This window comes from Sinocyclocheilus rhinocerous, unplaced genomic scaffold (genome assembly GCF_001515625.1).
Source record: "Sinocyclocheilus rhinocerous isolate Xijiao unplaced genomic scaffold, SAMN03320098_v1.1 scaffold1935, whole genome shotgun sequence".
Lineage (NCBI taxonomy): Eukaryota > Metazoa > Chordata > Actinopteri > Cypriniformes > Cyprinidae > Sinocyclocheilus > Sinocyclocheilus rhinocerous.
In genome coordinates, this window is record NW_015623718.1 from 190,930 (window position 1) to 212,823 (window position 21,894).

The 21,894-nt window shown below is 36.8% G+C and overlaps 1 protein-coding gene across 2 annotated transcripts in view; it reads right to left on the bottom strand.

Annotated features, from left to right (window-relative positions):
• Positions 1-21,894, bottom strand: part of LOC107732273 (paralemmin-2-like) — a 105,921-nt gene that overhangs the window by 77,194 nt on the left and 6,833 nt on the right. The window contains exons 1-2 of one of the 2 annotated variants that reach the window (XM_016543582.1): positions 2,242-2,245; positions 1,765-1,776 (exon numbers count right to left, since the gene is read on the bottom strand). Coding sequence is in view for 1 of the 2 variants with exons in the window: in XM_016543811.1 (XP_016399297.1) it covers positions 3,111-3,191; positions 19,584-19,629 (127 nt within the window). In the remaining variant the exon portion in view is untranslated. Of the gene's footprint in view, positions 1-1,764; positions 1,777-2,241; positions 2,246-3,110; positions 3,192-19,583; positions 19,630-21,894 lie in introns of those variants that run through there. The other variant, XM_016543811.1, reaches the window with a different exon arrangement.

Consider the following 21,894-nt stretch of genomic DNA (forward strand, 5'->3'; position numbering starts at 1 on the left):
TTTGGCTTCAATAGACTCGGGCTGTTTTAAGACTGTTTTAAAAGCACTCATTTTCAGATTATCATAACTTGATGATTGCACTATATTCTAGCAAAAAGTTCTAGTAAAAAAACAGTTTTATGTTTTATTGCATGGCTCTCTGGGATACTTGATTGTAATTGGCCAATTATGGCATTCTGCCATCAAATATATAGTGACCACTAAACTGTATAATATTGTCTAAGGCACCACTTCCATACATAGCTCTGTTAGTTTCATTTCATTTGATCATGTATGGTCTGCCGGTCATTATTGCAAAATAAACCTCTTCTGGGAGACACAAAGCCTTATTTTGAGCACCCTGTGGGATTATTTTGCAGTAATGGTTGGTTGCTTGTATATTATACAATTACATTAAAGCTACTATCAGGATTCATAGGTATTTTTTCCATTCATTTTCAATTTATTTAAAAAAAAAAAAGTCACGAACCAAACCAATCAGCTAAATTAAAACAGATTAAAACTCTTGATTTAAAGCAAAAAAAAAAAAAATAATTTACAAATTAAACAAAAAAGACAAAGATACAAGATTGTGTACATAAAAGGAAAGAATCACAATCCCATTAAACATAGCAAATGTCATAATCAAATGTAAGATGATGGAGAAACAATCTGCTATTTACAGATGTTGATTGAGACAATGAATAAGATTTTTAGTTCTGGAACCTGTCTGTTGTGCTTTATTTAAAGGGGTCATGAACTGAGAATCAAATTCCCCTTGATCTTTTGACATATAACAGGTCATTGTACAATAAAAACATCCTGTAAGTTTCAAAACTTTCTCGTTCGTTTAAAACAGCTTTTATTGCAACCAAGCTCAGAAAACGACTTGTTTTGGAATGTGCCACTTTATGACATAATAGTGTGGCTAAACACTACAGGAGAAGATCAATGTCTGCTTCTACATCACTGCCTCTTTAGCCCCGCCCACTGATACGCAAATCGTAGTAGGAGGAGAGAAAATACTAGCCACTCACGTCTGGTGTAAACACGGGGTAAAATTAGCAAAGAGCTCCAGATCGCGTCAATGAAACACTGTTTGTTTGTTTGCTTTACTTTGCTACGTATTCATTTTTAAAGACGACAGTTTGACGCAGGCTTTTCAGAGAGACTGAAAGTAAAAGACTGAGTCTGACTATATTGGATCCAACAGTAATGTCGCACACATAAGTGTGAGTAAATGCGCCTTTACCACTATTGCATTGTCTTTTCCAAACCGTTTGATATATACTGAGTATTTATACGTTTTTAACCCAAATGACCCATGTTGTTTTCAAAGTACGTCAGAGCAGCGTCCATCTGTTATTTTAATAAGCGAAACTGTCAGCCAATCATAGCAGTGGGCGTTTACTTGCGAGTCTTGAATGTGCCCCACCTATAAAAACTGACCGTTCTGAAGAGAGGCTCAAAAACAGGATAGAAAATAGCCTATTGCTTCTAAATTATGATCTTTTTAAATGTAAAATCCACACTAACATTATAAGTAAACCTCAGAGAACATTATAGAATAATAAAAAAATGCAGTTCATGACCCCTTTAAAAGTGGCAAATAATTGAGTTTTGTTTAGTATCTGCACAGCATACTTTTATTTACTTTATGTTTACAATTTCACATCATATTTTTTCCATGTATGAAAAAATAAACTGAGATACAAATCTTTCTGTTGGCCCTCAAAAATCTAGACATGTATCACAGGCATTGCAGCTGTACTTTCCGATTAGAACTTGCTTCAGAAGCTGATTACACCCACTACTACACAAACATCTTCCCGGATATGCTCCTCTTTTTCAGTCAAGTCCTCACTTTGAATTTAGCTCTTTGAAAAAAAACACTCACTTCCTTTTCATTACGATACACATTTGTGCATATGATTAGCTATAGCTAACGTCAGTGCTGTTGTTAGCTGTTGTGTGCAGTTCTTCATGAAACATAAGTGTTCACTGTTATCTTTTAGTCTCTCGGCGGTCTTTACAAAAGTCTCACAGTACTACAGCGTTATCAAATCTTTTGCAGTCATTGAGAATAAGTGTTTCTTTTCCCTCACGTCCTTCTCTCCAGTGGCCTAGACAAAATCTCTTTCATGAGTGACTTTAAACCAAAGGCTGTGTTTTTTGTATAAACTAACTGCCATAAAATTTGGGTGATAACACCACAGAGTAATTCTGCGTAAATGAGGCAAACCCCTGGCTATCTGATAACACACTCTTGTGTTGCCAGAATTGATTCAGACATGTTCCCCTGATGCGGACTCGCACAGAGAGAAAAAATATTATCATCAGGACAAAAATTCAAAGATTACTTTCTAGTAATTTCCAAACCCAAATTTGATTCCACTGTCCTACCTTTACCCATTGTATTATTTAGGTCCAACTAGTATGTGTGCATCATCAATGTAGATAGCAACGTTAGATGTTAGCTAGGCAGTGATTCAGGAGTGAAGATTCTCTTTAGGATTCTCTTTAGGATTTGGATTTACTGTACCACCAAAACACACACTGGTTGACATTTGCATTTGTCTGCTGCAGGAGATGCAATGAATCGAAACTGCTCACCAAAGGCAACTTATTCTAAGTCAAGAAGTTATGAGAAATGTGCTATACTAGCCAGAGCAATAAAAAGATGCAAATGTTACGGCATCAAATGAAGCTTCATTTCTGCACGTTCAGTTTCAAGCACACAGATACACATCAGAACCAATCTCTTGATGTCAAATGAACTCAAAAGCTCTCAGTGGTCCACACCAAAACTCTTTTGTGGAATTACCCTATAAAACAACTTTGGAGAACACGATGCATTGATATGTAAACACAGGGCCGTTTCTAACCAATTTGACACCCTAGGCGAAATCCCTATTGCCCCCCCCACCCCAAATTATATATATATAACGTGCGCTCATTGGCGCCCCTTCAGCTGGTGGCGCCCTAGGCGACCGCCTAGCTCGCCTATGCCTAGAAACGGCCCTGTGTAAACATATAGGAAAACATATTGAGAGCTGACATTTGAATTATCAGTTTGCTGTAATGGTGCATGGTCAAACTTTCAGATGTGACTTGAAGAGTTTTTTTTTTACCTTGAAATGTTGAATTTGTAGAACAAGATCATCGAGTTGTCTTCTTTTGTCCTCTATCTCGGCTTGTCTTTTCCGCTTTTCCTGAAAATATATTAGAATTTGTTTTTGTTAAACCACTGAGAGTAACATTTGAACGATTTTTTAATGATAAATAAGTCATTTTTTGTGACAATAGGGCCAAATAATTTCAGCTTGCCGATTTGAGTGGGTTTTGGCTTTGTTCCTATTGACATGCTCTCTGTGTAACGGTAGTCACGGAATAAGGAATGCAAACACTTCAAAATAGACTTTACTGAGAATGCAGGAGTTGATTACTCAAGACAATAACCGACAAAGGACAGAACCGAATAGGGAGTATATATACAGTAGTCAACATTTGAAGTGGATCAAATCCTTTCATCAAAGATGTCCTAAAACCATAACAATACCCGTTCTTGTCTTAGGACAACTTTGATGAACTTCTTTGATCCACTTCAAATGTTGACCACTGTACATATAGTAAATGAGGGAACTAAACAGGAACAGCTGGACAAGGAATAACGAATCAGTAACCATAGAAACTAAAGAGAACTCATAACAGACATGACAGGAACCGAACTAAACTGAACATAACCGTGACACTCTGCAGTCCTCATACATTATTTGTATGCATATTTGCATTGTTTTGATCGTTCTCTGTAGGTCCCACCTTCTCGCTCGCCACAATTAGTCAATAATGCACAATGCCTGCATGTTATTGGTCAAACTTTTCAGTCATTACCTTCAGCAAGTATGAAAACAATTGGAAAACAAAGTCAAAACCCAGATATTTTTAGGCAATTTAGAAATCCTGGACAGGGCATGTCTGGGAAAAAGAGGACAAATGGTCACCCAAGCTTAGTAGTGCATGCAGTGAATAGCTAAATACTTAAGCAGCTGTTTCACTTCTAACAACAACTGACTAAAAACAGGAAGTCATCCATTTTCAATAGTGAGCTGGGCAGAAAGAATTGTTTAGGTTATTTAAATATTCACATTTTCTTCAGAAAAATGTGACAGTTTGGTTGAAAATATGACCCACTGGAACAACACATTTAGAAATGTTTGTCAGCAACTTTGCAACACTGTGTATAATATAAACATATCACATCATACCCTAAACTCACCAAATTTTTGACAGCCCGTCTCTGCAGGTGATATAATTCTTATTCACTTTACATGACCAGAGAAGCCCATAGAGGGAAACTGAGCCATATATGTAAGTTACTGAGGTTCTTGAGTGTGTGTTCAAATATCTTGGCTGGCTTTGACACAGTTCACGAGCGCATTCCAGCGCCGAGTGCTGCTGCAGTCAGTATGTGCTCTCCTGTGAGCTCCACAGAAGGAAAACTGATATGTTATCCAGATGTGAACAAATGTGCCTCTAAAAATGGACCCTTACATATCAGTCAGTGAATGATGCCAGTGGATTTCACAGGAAAGCTAACTGATAATGGTTTCTTATGTCTTCTTTTAAAAGCTGAGCACTGAAACGGAAACATAATCCCTGATTTTGACATGTTGAGAAAGAGAAAATAAGGGGAAAGACCTGATTACCTTCTACTCCAGAGAAACCGATTAGGTTTTTCATTTAAAAAGCATATACATCTTTACAAATCCTCTTATGAATAGTCAGACATGAAACTTTCAGCAAGAGATCCATCATTTATAAGTGCAAGATGGAGAAACTTTGTCTCAGAAAGACTATTTTAATATAAATGTTATCAATAAAGAAATTCAAATGGGGATAATTTGTAATTTTTGTAAGGTGAAATTTAGTTATGTCAAAAGCTTTGTATTAAATCCAGTACTGGAAGTGATGGTGTAACATTAATGTTCCTCTCTCATCTACTGATTACTGTGTATATATGTGTTTGTATATTAATGTGGTTTTACTAAGGAATTGATGAATACTGACATCCTGTTGAAATAGCACACGAACAGCACACAGAAAAAACAACAACAATGCAGAAGAAGAGAGATTATTTTGGCATCAGATCTCATGCCCCTTGTGAACAGTCATGCCAACTGGAAGTGCTCACTATGTCTCTGTCAACTTCATTCATCCGGGCCAAGAAAGTCACCGCAATAATCTGCAAAATATACACTTTGTAGGATGATTGTCATTCTGGCACCTGGAATATAAACTCTGGTATGTTGGAATAATCATTTTTTAATTCCAAATGAAATTTTATCAGCCAAGACTATAAATATAAGGCTTAACTGTAAAACAAACACACTTCTGGTTAAACCAGATTATACACAGCTGCCTTTTCTGAATGTGATGTTTTTTTTGTCTTTTCAGCTTGGACAATTTTAAGGCCTAAAAGTATTACATACAGTGGGTACGGAAAGTATTCAGACCCCCTTAAATTTTTCACTCTTTGTTATATTGCAGCTGTAGCGTCAAATCATTTAAGTTAATTTTTTTTCCTCATTAATGTACACACAGCACCCCATATTGACAGAAAAACACAGAATTGTTGACATTTTTGCAGATTTATTAAAAAAAAAGAAAAACTGAAATATCACACGGTCCTAAGTATTCAGACCCTTTGCAGTGACACTCATATATTTAACTCAGGTGCTGTCCATTTATTCTGATCATCCTTGAGATGGTTCTACACCTTCATTTGAGTCAAGCTGTGTTTGATTATACTGATTGGACTAGATTAGGAAAGCCACACACCTGTCTATATAAGACCTTACAGCTCACAGTGCATGTCAGAGTCGTCCGTGAGGGGCTGTCGCGCTATTTTGTGGTTATTTTATGATTAAAGTTTTCTTTGAGTGTTCGCCGGTTCCCGCCTCCTTCTTCCCGTGACTACGAACTTTGTTACACATACCATAAAACATAAACTTAAATTTATATTTAAGTTATATGTGTGTGTGTTAGCAAAATATTTTAGATTTTTTGGGCCTTTTGATTTTTTTAAATGTATCACAAAGCATATCAAAATTTATTTATTTGCTGAACATCACGGTTCTGTCCTTTATAAACGCAAATGTTTTTTTAATGTGCATCACAACAACGTCAACTCTGAATCTATGCAAGCAATTTCTCATGTGACGGCAGGGCTGTAATTACACCGGCAGAGCGTTCGTCACTGGTTACATGCCCTACGGACTGGCACGACACTCCACGCCCCTCTCATCTGGAGAGAAAACTAAAGCCAGATCTATTTCACACCAAGTATGCGACACATTCCAGAGCTCAGAGTAACATACAGGAATAGGGCAGCAGCAAGAGACGTTCCTCATCACGGATCCGTAAACTGTGACCCAAACATCTTGAAATATCACTCACGTGGAGGCTAATTTCCAGACAGACCGTAGCATCTGTAAAGAATTGGGGATAAGAGTTGAGCATGAAAACAGGTAATAGAAAAATGTTCAGTTGTGACGATGAGCCTGTTGGGCTGGTTAGACCCAAACAATGAGGATTTGTTTCCCAGCTCAAATGGAAAACATCTGCACGGCGGTACTGAAGCCACCCCCTCCATCTCTACTGATGCCATCAAACCCCTGAAGGCCTCTCTTTGAGTTCATTTGATTATTCTTTTGCTAGAGACAAAATATAAGAGATTTACTGAGATCTAAAGTTTAACAGAAACAATTGGAAATCCACCGAGGATGTCATTATAGCTCAGTCCAAGTGCAGAGGTTAAAAATCTTGGCCATGTACTCCTACGCAGGCCACATTCCCCTCTGACAGCTTCCCACGTTATGTGTGTAACAGGGCTTGATGCTTTTTACCCCAAGGAGAACAGAAACAATTTTCAGGGCACAATGAGAAAATCCACATTATGTATACTATGTATACATCTCCGTGAAGCCAACTTCCTTGTGAAATGTGTACTTCCATGTGTAATGTATGTTATATGTATACGTATTCTATCTGTCGATTCTGCTTTCAGTACTGTCTGTGTATATTATATATATATTGATTGTATCTGTATGTGCATACTGTACATGCGTGTATATTATAAACTATTGTATTGGAAAGTTCGCTCCCTGAAAAATCCCACAATGCACCGCAAAAACTAGGGAGCATTGGTGTTCCCTATGCTCCCTTACCGGAAATTACATCACATTTCTGAAGAGCGAAACATAAACCACACGAGCCAACTCGATAAATATAATGATACGCGATAGAAGATTTGAAAAGACAAACCGTTTTATTAGTATATTTCAGCATTAACACACAGCGCTAGACAGGACATGCACACATCTAGTTAACATTTATAACTGATATTCGGCTGAAATGTTGTAAGAACATGTAACCGAATGATATGTTTAAAGAGAATAAAAATAATATCAAAAAGAGATTGTGTCACAAAACACAATCGTTCCACAAAGAACGAGGAAACGAGGATAAACTCAAAACTACAGTCTTTAATAAACAATCCAAAAGGGAAACACAAGGCAGGGCGAGACTCATATGAAGCACAACTTCGACGTATAATTCCGGACCAGGCAAACTTAGAAACACAGGGCTATTAAACACATGAAACGCAATCAGGGAGAACAGAAACAGGTGAGGAGTAATCAAGGATAATTAATAGAACACAGCAGAGACAAATAAACAGAACCAGGACAGGAACTGGAAGGAAACCAAATAAGGGCATACAGAAACAGGAGGCAGGAACAGAGGGAAAACAAAACAAAAACAGACCATAAACGTGACAGATTGGTCCTGCCTGTTGTTTATTAATTACAGCGGTGACGTTCTACAATGTTGTCCATTGACGCTGTACGTAGTCATGTCACCGGAAATTGAGTAATCACTGTCCCAATGTGCAGTGAGCCAGGGAACTTACCAGTGACCGAATTTGTGTACAAGGTATACTTATTCATGGTAGTAAATATTTGGAAATTCACTGGTTAAATTCCCAAATATGATAAAAAACTAAACAGGATATTTGACACAGGACTAAGACTAAATTACAATATAGCTGACAAAATTAACACTATAGTTTGAACCTCTGTGCAACTAGGGTCACCAACCAAAAATGGTGACTGTCTTCAAAAAGGTCCCAGGACACTTTGTCTTTGGTTTGGCAAACAGACAGTACTGCCCTAAAAGTAATGGTTTACTTATAGTTGTTTCTGCATATTAAGATGGGATAATGATAATGAATTTTAAGGATAATAAAATGTAAGGTAATGATTTCAGCTAGACCCTACCACTTGAAATGAAAATGCAAACAGTTAGCTTCATGGTGGTCTGTTGGTAAGACGTACAGTACTGTCATACTACTTAGTCATATCCAGTGAAGTACACAAGTATGCCAAATGGGATGAAGCCATGAACTAGGAGCCAATGAGTCACAGCAGATGGACTTGACAAAACTTTCATTGAGATCAAGAAATAGTCCATTTCCTCTGTTTTATGAGACCAATGACCCGAGTTGTCACTGTTTGTGTCAATGCTGTCTCCTACAACTGACGCCTCCAATGCAAACAATGCTGACATTTCTGATTGAAATGCTCTTTAACAAAGAGTAACTAATACATGGATCATTTTTGCATTTGCTCAGTTATTTTTCCTGTACAGCAATGGCATTAAATATAGTTTCCATAAATTCCAGCAATCCCTCATGTATCTCAAAGTCTGCAAAAGTCAGAGATCTCAGTATGAACCCTAGTGAAAAATAAATATACTACAATGTATTTTAAATACATTTATGTCATGCTAAGTATACTACAATTACACTTAGAAATTTATGTACTTATAATATAAATACCCTGCAATTGTACTTTTAGTATACTAAACTGGTATACTTAAAGTTTGCTAAATTGGAACAACTAATTTTGTACTTCAATTGTGCGGAAGTAGTGCTGAAGTTCAACTAAAGATATTCTGAAGTATATTCGATTGTGCTAAAGTGGAACTAGTATACTTCAGGTACACTTTAAATATTTTGCATTTAAAGACCAATATTATTCAAAGATCATACAATCATCATCAAAAGTGACATTAAAATACATTTTAGCTTAATATCGAGAAATGTGCATTGTGCACAAGTAATATGCCAAGTAAAGTTTAATTATAATTAGTGCTGTCAAATGATTACTCTCTTCCAAAATAAAAGTTTTGTTTACATAATATCTGTGTGTGTACTGTGTATATTTATTATGTATAAAGTTTGCTAAATTGGAACAACTAATTTTGTACTTCAATTGTGCGGAAGTAGTGCTGAAGTTCAACTAAAGATATTCTGAAGTATATTCGATTGTGCTAAAGTGGAACTAGTATACTTCAGGTACACTTTAAATATCTTGCATTTAAAGACTGATATTATTTATAGATCATACAATCCTCATCAATAGTGACATCAAAACACATTTCAGGCTTAATATTAAGAAATGTGCATTGTGCAAAAATAGTACCCCAAAACTTTTATATCAGTAAGTCTCGAGCGATATGTCAGTCAATATGTTAATAGATTTGAACTATACTTAGAATAAAATAAATGTATTTTAAATATATTACTTTTTTACTAGGTGAAACATTTTTCATCAAATTCATCTAAATGATCTAACCTACAGTATGCAATCCACACACAAAAAAAATCCTCTCAAAAATTTTAGGAGAAACATCTGAGACAGTCTACAAAGCTATGAAAGACCAGAATCTGGGCATTAATTTTTTTCTTTCAAATGCAGGCAGCGTTGTGTAAGTTGTCTTTTGTTTGCATTGTGTCTCTTATTTGCTAAGATATGTCTTAAAGTCTTTTCTGATGATGGCTCTTTATCAAGGGTCAAGCTCTTGTCCCAGAGGACAGACAAAAATAGACTGGACATAGTTTTTCCAGAAAGCACTTTGAGACAGGAAGTTTTCAAGACGTGCTATTGATTTATTATGCAACTTATTTAAAGTAATCAAGTAATGGCACACCATGAAGAACGCAGATATATAAATATATTTACACAATAATATTAAAGTTATATCATTTTTATATCAGGAGTATCAAACTTGTCAAGATATTTCAGTACTTTCGATTAATACATGTGATTTCATACATACAAAGAGATAAGTCCAAAACACTATCACAGCAATTCTTAACTTTTTTTAAAACTCTTCTTTAGGTTTTGGTGAATTGGTGGCATATTCGTATGAATCTGTGCAATCTCATTTGTACATTTTCATATGATCTGCTTAAGCCCCACTGACGGGTGAGTTTAGAGATGATTCTTCATCTATTTCACCTTGTGAAATAAGTTGTTTTGTCATGAGATCGTGTTGGAGAAGTCCTGTTTGCTGTGAACTTGTTGGATGAAAATCTTTTAAAGCATTATTTCCAAAAACCTTCCTTTTTTTACACTTTATATGAACATTCGAATCAGTCAAAAGCTGATTTATCTTTCTACTAAAAAACAGTTATTACCTGCATGCCATAGAGTATGAAACATCATGAAATTATGACCAGAATGATCTTAAACTACAAATCTGAGAGTAAAGTTATAATTCAGCAGTGACTCAATCTCATGATTAACTCTTAAAGGAAATTCTTGAGGAGTAGATCATGCAGTCTTAAAAGTAAAGTATAATACACTATTCATCTGCTAGTAACATTCTTTAACTGACCTTATTAACATGCTTTGCATCTTGTGGATGTCAATTCAACCACATAAACCACAAGTCCCTGCATTTAATCAGCATGTATTCCAAAAATAAATAACATCAGACAAACACATCTCTATTGGATGCTTAAGGCAAGTGGTTATATCTTCAGAAATTCTCTTCAATTCAACATCGATGTGAAGGTCTGAAGTCTATTATTTAAATTAGTCAGATTTTTTTTTTACCTCTAATAATGCATTCTGTGCACAAAGCTTACGCTAAACACTGGAGTCCACCATTAAGGAAACATGTGGTGGATATTAACTGAAATAACTAAAATTAACTAAATTAACTTAAAACAAATGAAATTAACTAAAATCAAATTAACTAAGATATACAATATTGTTACAAAAGCACCACTAGTATTGTAAAACCAATACTAAAATACAGTTTAAAGGTGTGGTCCGTTTTCTATTGGTCCATGTGATAAACTTTCAGCTTCTGGAATTCACCAATATTGGATAATGGAAATTGTAGAAGTGGTGTGAAGCTCTTTAATTTAAGTGGTCTTCATGTTGAATTTGACCCCATTATATGAATTATATATATATATATATATTTTAAATATGACATTGTGATGGGTTCAGATCATGAGTTGGGTGGCAAACTTATATCTGTCTCTCGTATCATAGCAGAAAACGACAGTCCTAAATTCATCAGTGTGGAAGCATTTCCAGCTTGTCGACAACATAACACAATTTTGTTGTGAATTACGTAGGAATACAACAAGTTCACAAGTGTGTGATTTTCTCACTCACTCCCCCATGCTGCTGATGATTTGCTTGTGGCTTCAGGGGCATAACTTTCACACCTCTCTCTCGCCTTCTCCCACCCTCTCTTCATTTCGATTCTGTTCGATGATTCAACTGGATATAAGCAGCAAATCGGGAATTACATTTTTGTCAATCATTTATAGGTAATGTTTTATTTATTTAATTTTTTTTTTTTTAAATGGGACAATTATAATTTGGACAGTTATACTAAAAGTCTACTGTTATAATAGCTAGAGTTTATGATTTTTAATCTGAATTTACTTCAGAAAACTCGGAATAGCATACACCTAGAATAAATCTCCAACAATTACTTTCTACTGGGTTTTGACTTCTGTAGGTCAGAGGAACATACTGTATAAAAATAAATAAATAAGGGAAACTCAAAATTACAGTTGTTGTTTTACACATTTAATCACATTAAAGATAGTAATGTGAACCGGAAATGAATAGAATCTGAACCAGACTGTTAGTTCTGAACAGTTCAGAGGAGATTTCTACTCTTGCAACAGGTTACACATGACAGTAAACTTCAGAAAACAACAACATAACTCCTTCCCAGCTTTGTTGCATAATAAGGTCATCCCTAATAACATAAAAAAAATAAATCATAAAACCATAATATAATTGCATCCTGTGCAGAAAGCTACACACATTGCAATCGTTGGGGTGTGCATCATGCTACAAGAACTAGATGAGGAACATATGCCGAGGACTGGCCTGACCAGATAAATGAACCAGATAAAGCCAGGTAACAGTCTTTCATTTCATTAATGCAAACCAAATACTGAAAACTATGTCTAAGGTACTACTAATCTAGTGTCCACATTGCAAATATATTTGAAGAGAAATATGGTACACGCTGACATCAGTGCATAGCTGTTCTCATGTGCTCATGGGCTATTTTAGATCCATGTGTTCTCTCTAATGTCAGCAGAGCTACACTCTGCCATTAGAACATCCAGTATGGACTGCATTATGATCACATTGCAGGTCGGTGGACTGTTTCACTTCTATGCAAATTTAATGCAATTTCTCTTACATTCACATAGAAACATTGGCTTTGGTGCAGGATCTTTTTCTCCAGCCAATGGAAATTTGGGGCGTGCTTGGAAAACCATTATATTTGCAATTACTTTTGATGATGCTAATGGCACAGAAATGACAAACTTTGACTACTAACATCTCATGCCGTTCTCAGTGGTGGGAAACTGAATCGTGGTCATTGCTAATTGGATCATGTGACAGCAGCAGATGTTGACCGGTCACATTATTCTTGTGTTCCGGTCAAGCAAAAAAATGTTTGACATTTGTAATGGAATGTAACTGGCATAATGTGCATTCCAAGTTCTGACCCCCTCAGCTGCCAGTTATATTGAGAAAAGAGTATACGTTAGTGGTTAATGATCTGTGAGGGACACCCAAAAGTTCCCACAAGGGTCGATTTGGTCACCATTGTGCCCTTAATCAACACACTCAGGATGCCCAATAAGCAAGTTTTAACTAGTGTACTGTAAATTTCTTTATATAAAAATTTCGGTAACACTTTATTTTAAGGTGTCCTTGTTACACGTTACATGTACTTACTATTATAATAACAATTAATTATGCATAATTACATGCAAGTAACCCTAATCCAAACCCTAATCCTAACCCTAAATAATCCTAACCCTATAGTAAGTACATGTAGTTAATTAATATAACTCAGTACTTAAATGTATAATTACACTGTAACAAGGACACCTTAAAATAAAGTGTAACCAAAATTTCTGCTAGGTAACTACTTAGTAACTACTAATTATTGTTAACAAAACTATTACAAAGACGAAAATGACCAGTGCATCAATAAGATTTTGCAAAAGAATGACAACTTAAATGAGAAAGCTCAAAAAATGACACAGATTTTACTCCGAATTTAAACACAAATTACACAGAATTACTTCAGTTTTCGTATTTTTCAGTCATTGTTAGATGGCAGGATTTAATTACGAAGTTGCAATGAAACAGAAGTAGTGACAGATCTTTTCTTTTGTATTGTGATGTACATTTGAATGTAACGGATTATTGAATGGTGGAGATTTGTTCCTATGCATTGCTTGTTGATTGGATGATATGTGGGTGTTGCTCCCAAAAGTGGGGTTTAAGTAGACTAAATGATTGGAAAGGTTCTGCTTACATCACCAGAGAGAAGCTGTTTCACTGGAAGATCCAGTTAAAGGGGTCATATGATGTTGCTAAAAAGAACATTATTTTGTGTATTTGGTGTAATGAAATGTGTTTATGCGGTTTAAAGTAAAAAAAACACATTATTTTCCACATACTGTGCATTATTGTTTCTCCTCTATGCCCCGCCTTTCTGAAACGCGTCAATTTGGTTGACTTTTAACTTTTATAAAGAATATCTCTTTGGATTTGAGACTTTAGTCTTTGCAACTTTACAGATCTTCTTTATGCACCAAGAGCTTGTAACACTTCAAAGAGAAAGGAAAAATTGAAATCGCATCATATGACCCCTTTAAGACATTTTGATTAAACATTACAAGGTCAAAACTTTTTCTGTAAATGAAACATATACAAGGTTGATTCATTCACAATAAGATCTATAACATGCATTTAGAGAAATGGGAGAATTTAATTTTAGATAGGGTGAATTTAAATTTTATGACGATTTTATGATGCCAAAGTGCAGACTATATTGACTAACTAAAACAAACTAAAACTAAACAGAAATTGAAAATCTAAATATAAACCAGAATAAAAAAAAGTGAGAATTTCTGTGTAAGTGACCCTATATGTGACATAAATCAGTGCTGATGTTTGTTACCATCATGAAACATCCAGAAATACCTCACTCTGCTGTGCTTGTTAGCAGAAAGGCTTTTAGTTACTGCACAGTTAGTTCCCAATACTTGCTTCAGAAATGCAGCTGAGCCCTACACCCGCGAGCCTTTGGGAATTCAAACCCACCTGAGGGCCACCCCACCTCCATGAAATATGCGAACCCTGAGCCAAATCATCACAGACAGCTGCTGCTAAATTTAGCCCGATAGTAATGTTGCCTGTGCTACGCTAGCAAGAGCACAGTGCAAATGAGGCCTCTAGTAAAGGTCTAGATCCGAGCATGACTAAATTAATCCATGTAAACAAGTCAGAACCGCTCAGGGCGGGCATTTAAGACAAGTGGGAAGTTCGCCCATGTGCAATCACCTCCACCCAGTGTACCGCAATTAGCAACCCGCTAACCTGTTTCTCATTTGAGCTAGCGACATTCCCTCACTTGATGGACTGAAAGGAAAAGCCACAGATTAGGACCCAACGACTGTCCTGTGCAGCAGCAGCAGCAGCCTGTGGTTTGAGGCAATGGACCAGAAACATAACTAGCTAGCAGTGGTTCGCTTGTTGTAATGTAACAATAGGGAATCGTCTGGCAAACCTATCAAAAACCAGTTCTTCTAAATCTTAATGGAATGTTTATTAAAAAGTAAAGTGGTATTCAAACGGTTTGTCAGTCAGGCAGTCAGTTTGTGGTTTGCATTGTTGACACAAGGGAGTCTATATTCACCACTAGCAGAAACCGATATTTATAATGCACTCCCAGCAAAACAGCATGATAGAATATAGTGATGAAGATATAAATGTTATGTGCAACAAACCAGCATATGATTTGAATATAACAACCATTAAACTCTACTACATTTCAGTAATCTTCTTGAAGTATAGCTTCTACTTTAGATAATTTCAAAAACACAACTTCTTAGCCAACATCAAGCAGCCCACAGGCTTTGCTTTTCTGGAGAGCATGGGAAACCAAGCGAAGCCCAGATAAAGCATGTGGTTAGCGGAGGACAGATGTTGGCTGAATATTGAGTGAAACTAGAAACCCTAAGTTGGAAATCCACGGGCAAAGTCCTGTGGTACTTTCCTTCTTGAAGGCAAGTCCAAATTAAAAGCTTTCTAATGAGCACAACGTACATAAAGTACTGACCTTTAAAGTAAAGATCTTTGAACATCAAACTACCACAAGTTTCAGTTACGACACCAGGCATCTGTTTTGATAATAAAATTGCGTTTGACAATAAAACTGCAACTCGATAATAAAACATAGGATGGTTGCTGCAAACATTTGGAAATTTTAAATCATGCTGGGTGACATATGAAAATATGTTGTGTTGTTGGTGCAGTATGCTGCTTATTTGTAGTGTTTACTAAGGCAATCATCTCATCATACTTAGTGTTAGGGATTTGTACAAACCCAAAGTCTAGTCCTCTTGGAGGAGCTCACCTTCCGACATAGTTTAGCTCCAGTCCCAATGAAACACACTTGATTGAGCTAATCAAAATCTTCAGGATCACTATTGTCCGAAATTGCATATTCTCTGAGTAGGATTTGATGAAAAACTTACTTTGCAACCGTTAAAAATTTCATTCTACATAATATGTGTGTCTAACATGAATGTAATCTGGACATATAACATCTGCAATGTTGGGTTTGTCATGTGACCTACGGCATTAGTTGCATCCCTTATGCCATTTGAAACTTCTCTCACATGGCCTCATGGGATTTTAAGTCCAATGGATGTGTACATTAGAATCCCGGCAGAAGTAGTAAGTCATTCGGGTTCTTTTCCTGCATTTTTGAATACTTTGTATTTGAACATGCTACTCTTTTGGCATACTATTTTTGTATAATATTTAGTATGGGGGTAAGCATTTTGCTACCCAGACTCATTAGAAATACATGCCTCTACCTATATTTCTGCAAAACTAAAAAAAGGTACCTATTTGTATGAGTTGCAGTTTCCAGTTGAAATGAACACTAGAGGCAATAAATCTTGGACAACTTTTATTCCTTATTATTACTTTTCACACAAATTGTGATTTACAGGGCCAGAGTTTTGATTAAGAAAGCCTAATTTTTGCACAGTTCCTTGCACATTATTATGTTATGACTTAAACATTTTTTTACATGCTGCGAGATTTGAAAACTGGACTTTTGAATGTTAGTGTCACGTATACAGCTTCATATGTATGGGTTTTCTAACACAGTAGGTTTGCTCAGGTGATACGGCGTTGCACTTGTGAGGTGAAGCGTTCCGGTACGCACCCTGTGATACTACAGTTCGACAACACAGCTCAATCCTGCGAATAAGAAAGATAAAATAGCATGACTGCATCAGCGAATGCATTTTTATATCACTTTTGCTTTTGTTAACACTATCGGGTAGGTTTAGGGTTGAGTTTGATGTAGGTGGTTTGTTATTTTCCAACATGATAGAGCATTAACCTTTTAGCGACACTCGCCAGACATTTGAATTCTGAACCGCGGCAATACGTACCTGAACCAACATAATAAAAATGTGTCCACTTTCAAGTTATGATTGCACGTTTTAGCGCCACTCACTGGACATTTTACTTTGAAATTGCTGTGAAATGTGCAATGAGGCATGTAATATCAGTGTTGCAGAAACATCGCCACAAGCACGTATTTCCAGTGAGCCTGGATTGGCATATAAACTTCTAGACTGGTGTTGGAGCTAAACTAAGGAAGGTGGTCCCACCAGGAGCAGGATTGGACACTCCTGCTCTAATCCTAACTATTAACATTAAGTGCATGATTAGTGAATAATCATAGAGGTGCTCTATTTCTTCATGACTGGATGATTGGCATTATGGTGAAAAAGGAAACACAACTGAAAAACATCAGGCTTCAACTGAAGCAGCCAAACATCATAGAGATTGGATTCTTTTGCCATGCAACAACTTTTCAATCACCAAGAACACCCTGGAAACTACCTAGTACCTACCATTATTAACTACCCAAAAGTCCCCATAGCAACATGCTAGAAACCTCCCAGAACACATTAGCACTCTCATAACAATGCCTTGGCAATCACCCACAACATTCTAGTACTGTGGTGTGACTTCCGCACTGGCAACCACCACTCGTTGCATCTTACATCTATTCCAAATCTCAACTGCTCAAAGCACAATGGGTCAAAGATGGCAGATTATATCCATTTGACTCTGAGTTAAACTGTTAAGCTACCATTCAATATCAATAGTATTGTGTGGGACTATAACAGCTTTTCAATGATTTACCGTCAATCAGACATTTGACATGCGCAGAAAAAGTTTCACCACCTCATTAATGTCACTCTTTTTCCCTATTATTAAAAAAGGGGAAACCCACATGCTGTTTCAGCCTGTACTGGTCAAATATCAGTCAGAGAGTTCTGTAACTGATATATGAAATGCTTTGTCTGACTGACTGTTTGGGAATAGATTTCTAGAAGATAATTACTTGGTGTAACTTGATGCAAAGCAAATAGTATTTTATCTTAAGTTGGTTCAAGGCATGACTCAAACACACGGCACACCAAACACCAGGTTTGTAAGTCTTTGCCATGTGTGCTCAAGCGTTCAAATGCATTTGCAGTTGCACCATGTGGCTGATATCGTAATAAAGCTACAAAATTGATTCACAACACCATTACTACTATGTAAATTTATTCAATACCAAGAACAGAGGTCAAGAAAATGTTGTGTATATTATGTTCACAACTATCAGACGCGATAAAAGTGTTGAATTCTTGCTAAAATGCAGGAAAATTGTAACGTAATTACTTTAATTTGAGCTATTGGTGGCTAAACAGCCACTCTGGCAAATTAATTTTCAATGACAAAGCAATCAAGCGGACACTATTTAGATTATCTCGGTTTGTTTTCGAGAAGCAGTCATCCCTCAATGCTCGAGATGCTGCCAGACACTGTATAACTTTAATTATTTATATTTCCTCTGTCTGAGCACAGCACCATTCCCACAGGCCCACTTTCTCAACACCTAACCTTTCATTTATCAAACCTCATCCAAAGGCATTAGCCTGCTACAGTTCTAGCTGCCAAGAATCAATTTTCATTGTTAGACTTCAAAGACCTTTAATTAATGGTGTTTCTTAAGGCAAGCATCACTATATTGCCCATAAAGGTTAGTGATTTGAAGGAAGAGATGTATACTATTACTTTTCTAAGACATAGGATTAACAATTTATTGCCTGTTAAATGATAAAAATGAAAAATCCACAGACTGACTTGAACCAGATCTAGAGAGAATTTCAATAAAGCTTCTTGAAGACCATAGCAACTACTCAAAACACCCTAGCAACCAAGTATAAGCCCCCTGGCAACCAACTAGGGGTGCATTTCCCATAAGCATTGTTAGCTAACTATGGTTGCAAGTTCTGTTAAACTTTTTTGGTAATGACAGAACTTTTGGGAAGCACACCCCAGAACGACCTTGCATTGTGGCGGCAAGTTTTGCATGGACATGCACCTCTCACATTATCTTCAAAACGGAATCGGATAACTGTATATTAGGGCAGTTCCTAGTGTACATCAACACATGCTGGTCCCTACAGCCTACAGCAATGTGTATTCTACGGAATCACAAAGATGTAAGCAATGCAGCCAAAATAGCTTTCCATCTGTTGCTCACGGCTGGTCTATGCAGAGGGGTTGACCTGGAGCCAAATTTATTCTCTTTTAATCACATTTCGGTAACACTTTATTTCAAGGTACAACTGTCACTATTAACCAGTTGCTTATTAGCATGCATATTACCAGCATATTGGCCATTTATTAGTATCTATAAAGCACATATTCATCTCTCATTCTGCATGATCATGTTTTAGATCCCTTAATCCATCCCATACCTAAATTTAACAACTACCTTACTAACTATTAATAAGCAGCAAATCAGAAGTTTGTTGAGGGAGAACTCTTAGTTAATAGTGAATATGTGTTCCCTAATCTAAAGTGTTACCCACATTTCAAATTCTTGCCCTCTGGTTGATATAGAGTGATGAGAACACACCAAACGACATCAAAACTATCAGGTCTACAAGCTTCTATAACATGCATTCATTTGGGACTGATTTCAAGCAAACTAGTTTTTTATTCCTGAAATGCTTTTCTAGTGTAGAGACACATGAGCATATCAACAATCAATGTTAGTATCAAAGGAAAAGGATTTGTGTAAGAACAAAGCAACACTGGACTCACCGCCAGGGCTTGGAGCCTTTCCTTATGAAGTTCAGCTTCAGCCATCCTGGAAAAACAAAGGCAGAATTCTCAGTAACTGTGAGATTGGTAATCCCAAGTGTGTTTGTGTGTGTTGGGCGGTAGGTGAGCAAGTTAACAGACACGCACACACAAACACAGTCTGCCCTGGTCCTCTGAAGTAAGCCAGCCAGTGAAAGACACAGTGTACTGAGGGCAAGATCTTCTCATTCACTGGCCATGTGTCTCTCTCTCTCTCTCTCTCTCTCTGTCACTCTCTCTCCTCCTACATCCCTCCCTTTCCGTCACAGGCCGGGTTATGGACAGATGACAGAGTCTTGAACCCGCCCTCTGTGTTTGGAAGAGAGCTACAGGCGAGCAGGCAGAGAGACGTCACTAAGGATAGGACAACACTGTCACACCTAACCGTGACTCTGTGTTTGTGTGTGTGTGAGTGAGTGTGTGTGTGCCTGCTGGGTTGGAAAACAAAGGTGTGTCGTACACTAGGGATTTAAGCGGCTGCAAGCTTAGAGGAAATCTGCGCCATGGTTGCAAATCAAAATCATACATCTGCCAATTCCTTCCTATTGTTTAATAATATCTGATGAGTTAGGAATTGCTCAGCCATAAAATAGTTGCTCAGCCATATCTATCTATCTATCTATCTATCTCTATAGTCTGTCTGTCTGTCTGTCTGTCTATCTATCTATCTATCTATCTATCTATCTTGTCTGTCTGTCTGTCTGTCTGTCTGTCTATCTATCTATATTGTCTGTCTGTCTGTCTATCTATCTGTCTATCTATCTATCTATCTATCTCTATAGTCTGTCTGTCTATCTATATTGTCTGTCTGTCTGTCTGTCTGTCTTTCTGTCTATCTATCTATCTATCTATCTATCTCTATAGTCTGTCTGTCTGTCTGTCTGTCTGTCTGTCTGTCTATCTATCTATCTATCTATCTATCTATCTCTATAGTCTGTCTATCTATCTATCTATCTATCTCTATAGTCTGTCTGTCTGTCTATCTGTCTGTCTGTCTATCTATCTCTATAGTCTGTCTGTCTGTCTGTCTATCTATCTATATTGTCTGTCTGTCTGTCTATCTGTCTGTCTGTCTATCTATCTCTATAGTCTGTCTGTCTTTCTGTCTATCTATCTATTTATCTTTAAAATCCATCTTTAAAATTATTCATATAACCTCGATCTTCAGAACATGACAAAATCTGAGCATAAAAACATCTGCAGAACTTGCTGACTCTAAACATGTGTACTGTCTCTGCGAATGTGGCTTTCTCTCTTTTGGAAAGCAGCTTCCAAAAATCTGCACTAAACATCTTGAGTTCTAATTTATTCCTCCAGTGAAGCCAAAGGGAGCAGTAGGGAATGGGAACACGGGGGTCCGACTGCTTTTCCTCATCCAACCTCACATTCAGCTCCGGTGGATGGATACAAATACTCCTTATATGGAGAAAAGGCAGAGCTAACCGAGTCTGGAGTGTTCTGCAAGAGGAAGTCTCATGGGAATTGTAAGAAATTCAGTGAATGAAATTATAACAAACTGTAATGACCCTTCAGTGTGTGTACAGTATGAGTACTGTTGCTATAAGACAAAACGGCTGTTATGAATTACTGTTTCCTGAGTTCAAGGAAATAAATGCAGAGGTGAGTACAAGCTGCAATGTCAATGATTTAGAATGTTCATAGTAAGAAAAACAACAACATTCATGTGTCTTATCATGCATTTACTGTTGTTTATTTCTGATGCTGCATGCATTAATTGCTAATGAAATTAACTTGCAGCACAATGCAACACAGAATAATTATGCAGGACATTATCTGTATGTCAAGAAAAATTTTGAGTTTTGTAATCTGCCAGGCAGTAAATAATAGTCATCTTTATAGGTGAATTTCAACATGAAGTCCCAGTCATTCATAGAGAATAACAACCTACAGCAGCAGTGAACATCAGTAGATGGAGGAAATTCCTGGAAGTTCACGTAACTACTGGAAATAGGCTTAAAGCCACAAAACACACAGCGCTCACAGACAGCAGACTTCAGAAGCGACTCAACCAGCTCGACAGAAGTTCAGAATAAATCATTCAACAGAGCTCTGTGATACATTCAGACCTGTCTGTTTACTGTAGCACTCTGTGTTACAAGTAAGCACTCCATTATTTTAAACTAAGCGTGTGACTCTCAATTTAATTTGGATTTCAGTTCCAAACCACTTAATAATGGCCTCTGTTTAACCTAGGAAGTTACTTTACTGCACCTGGACTTTTCCATTGTCAACGATGATACACTAGAAGGCA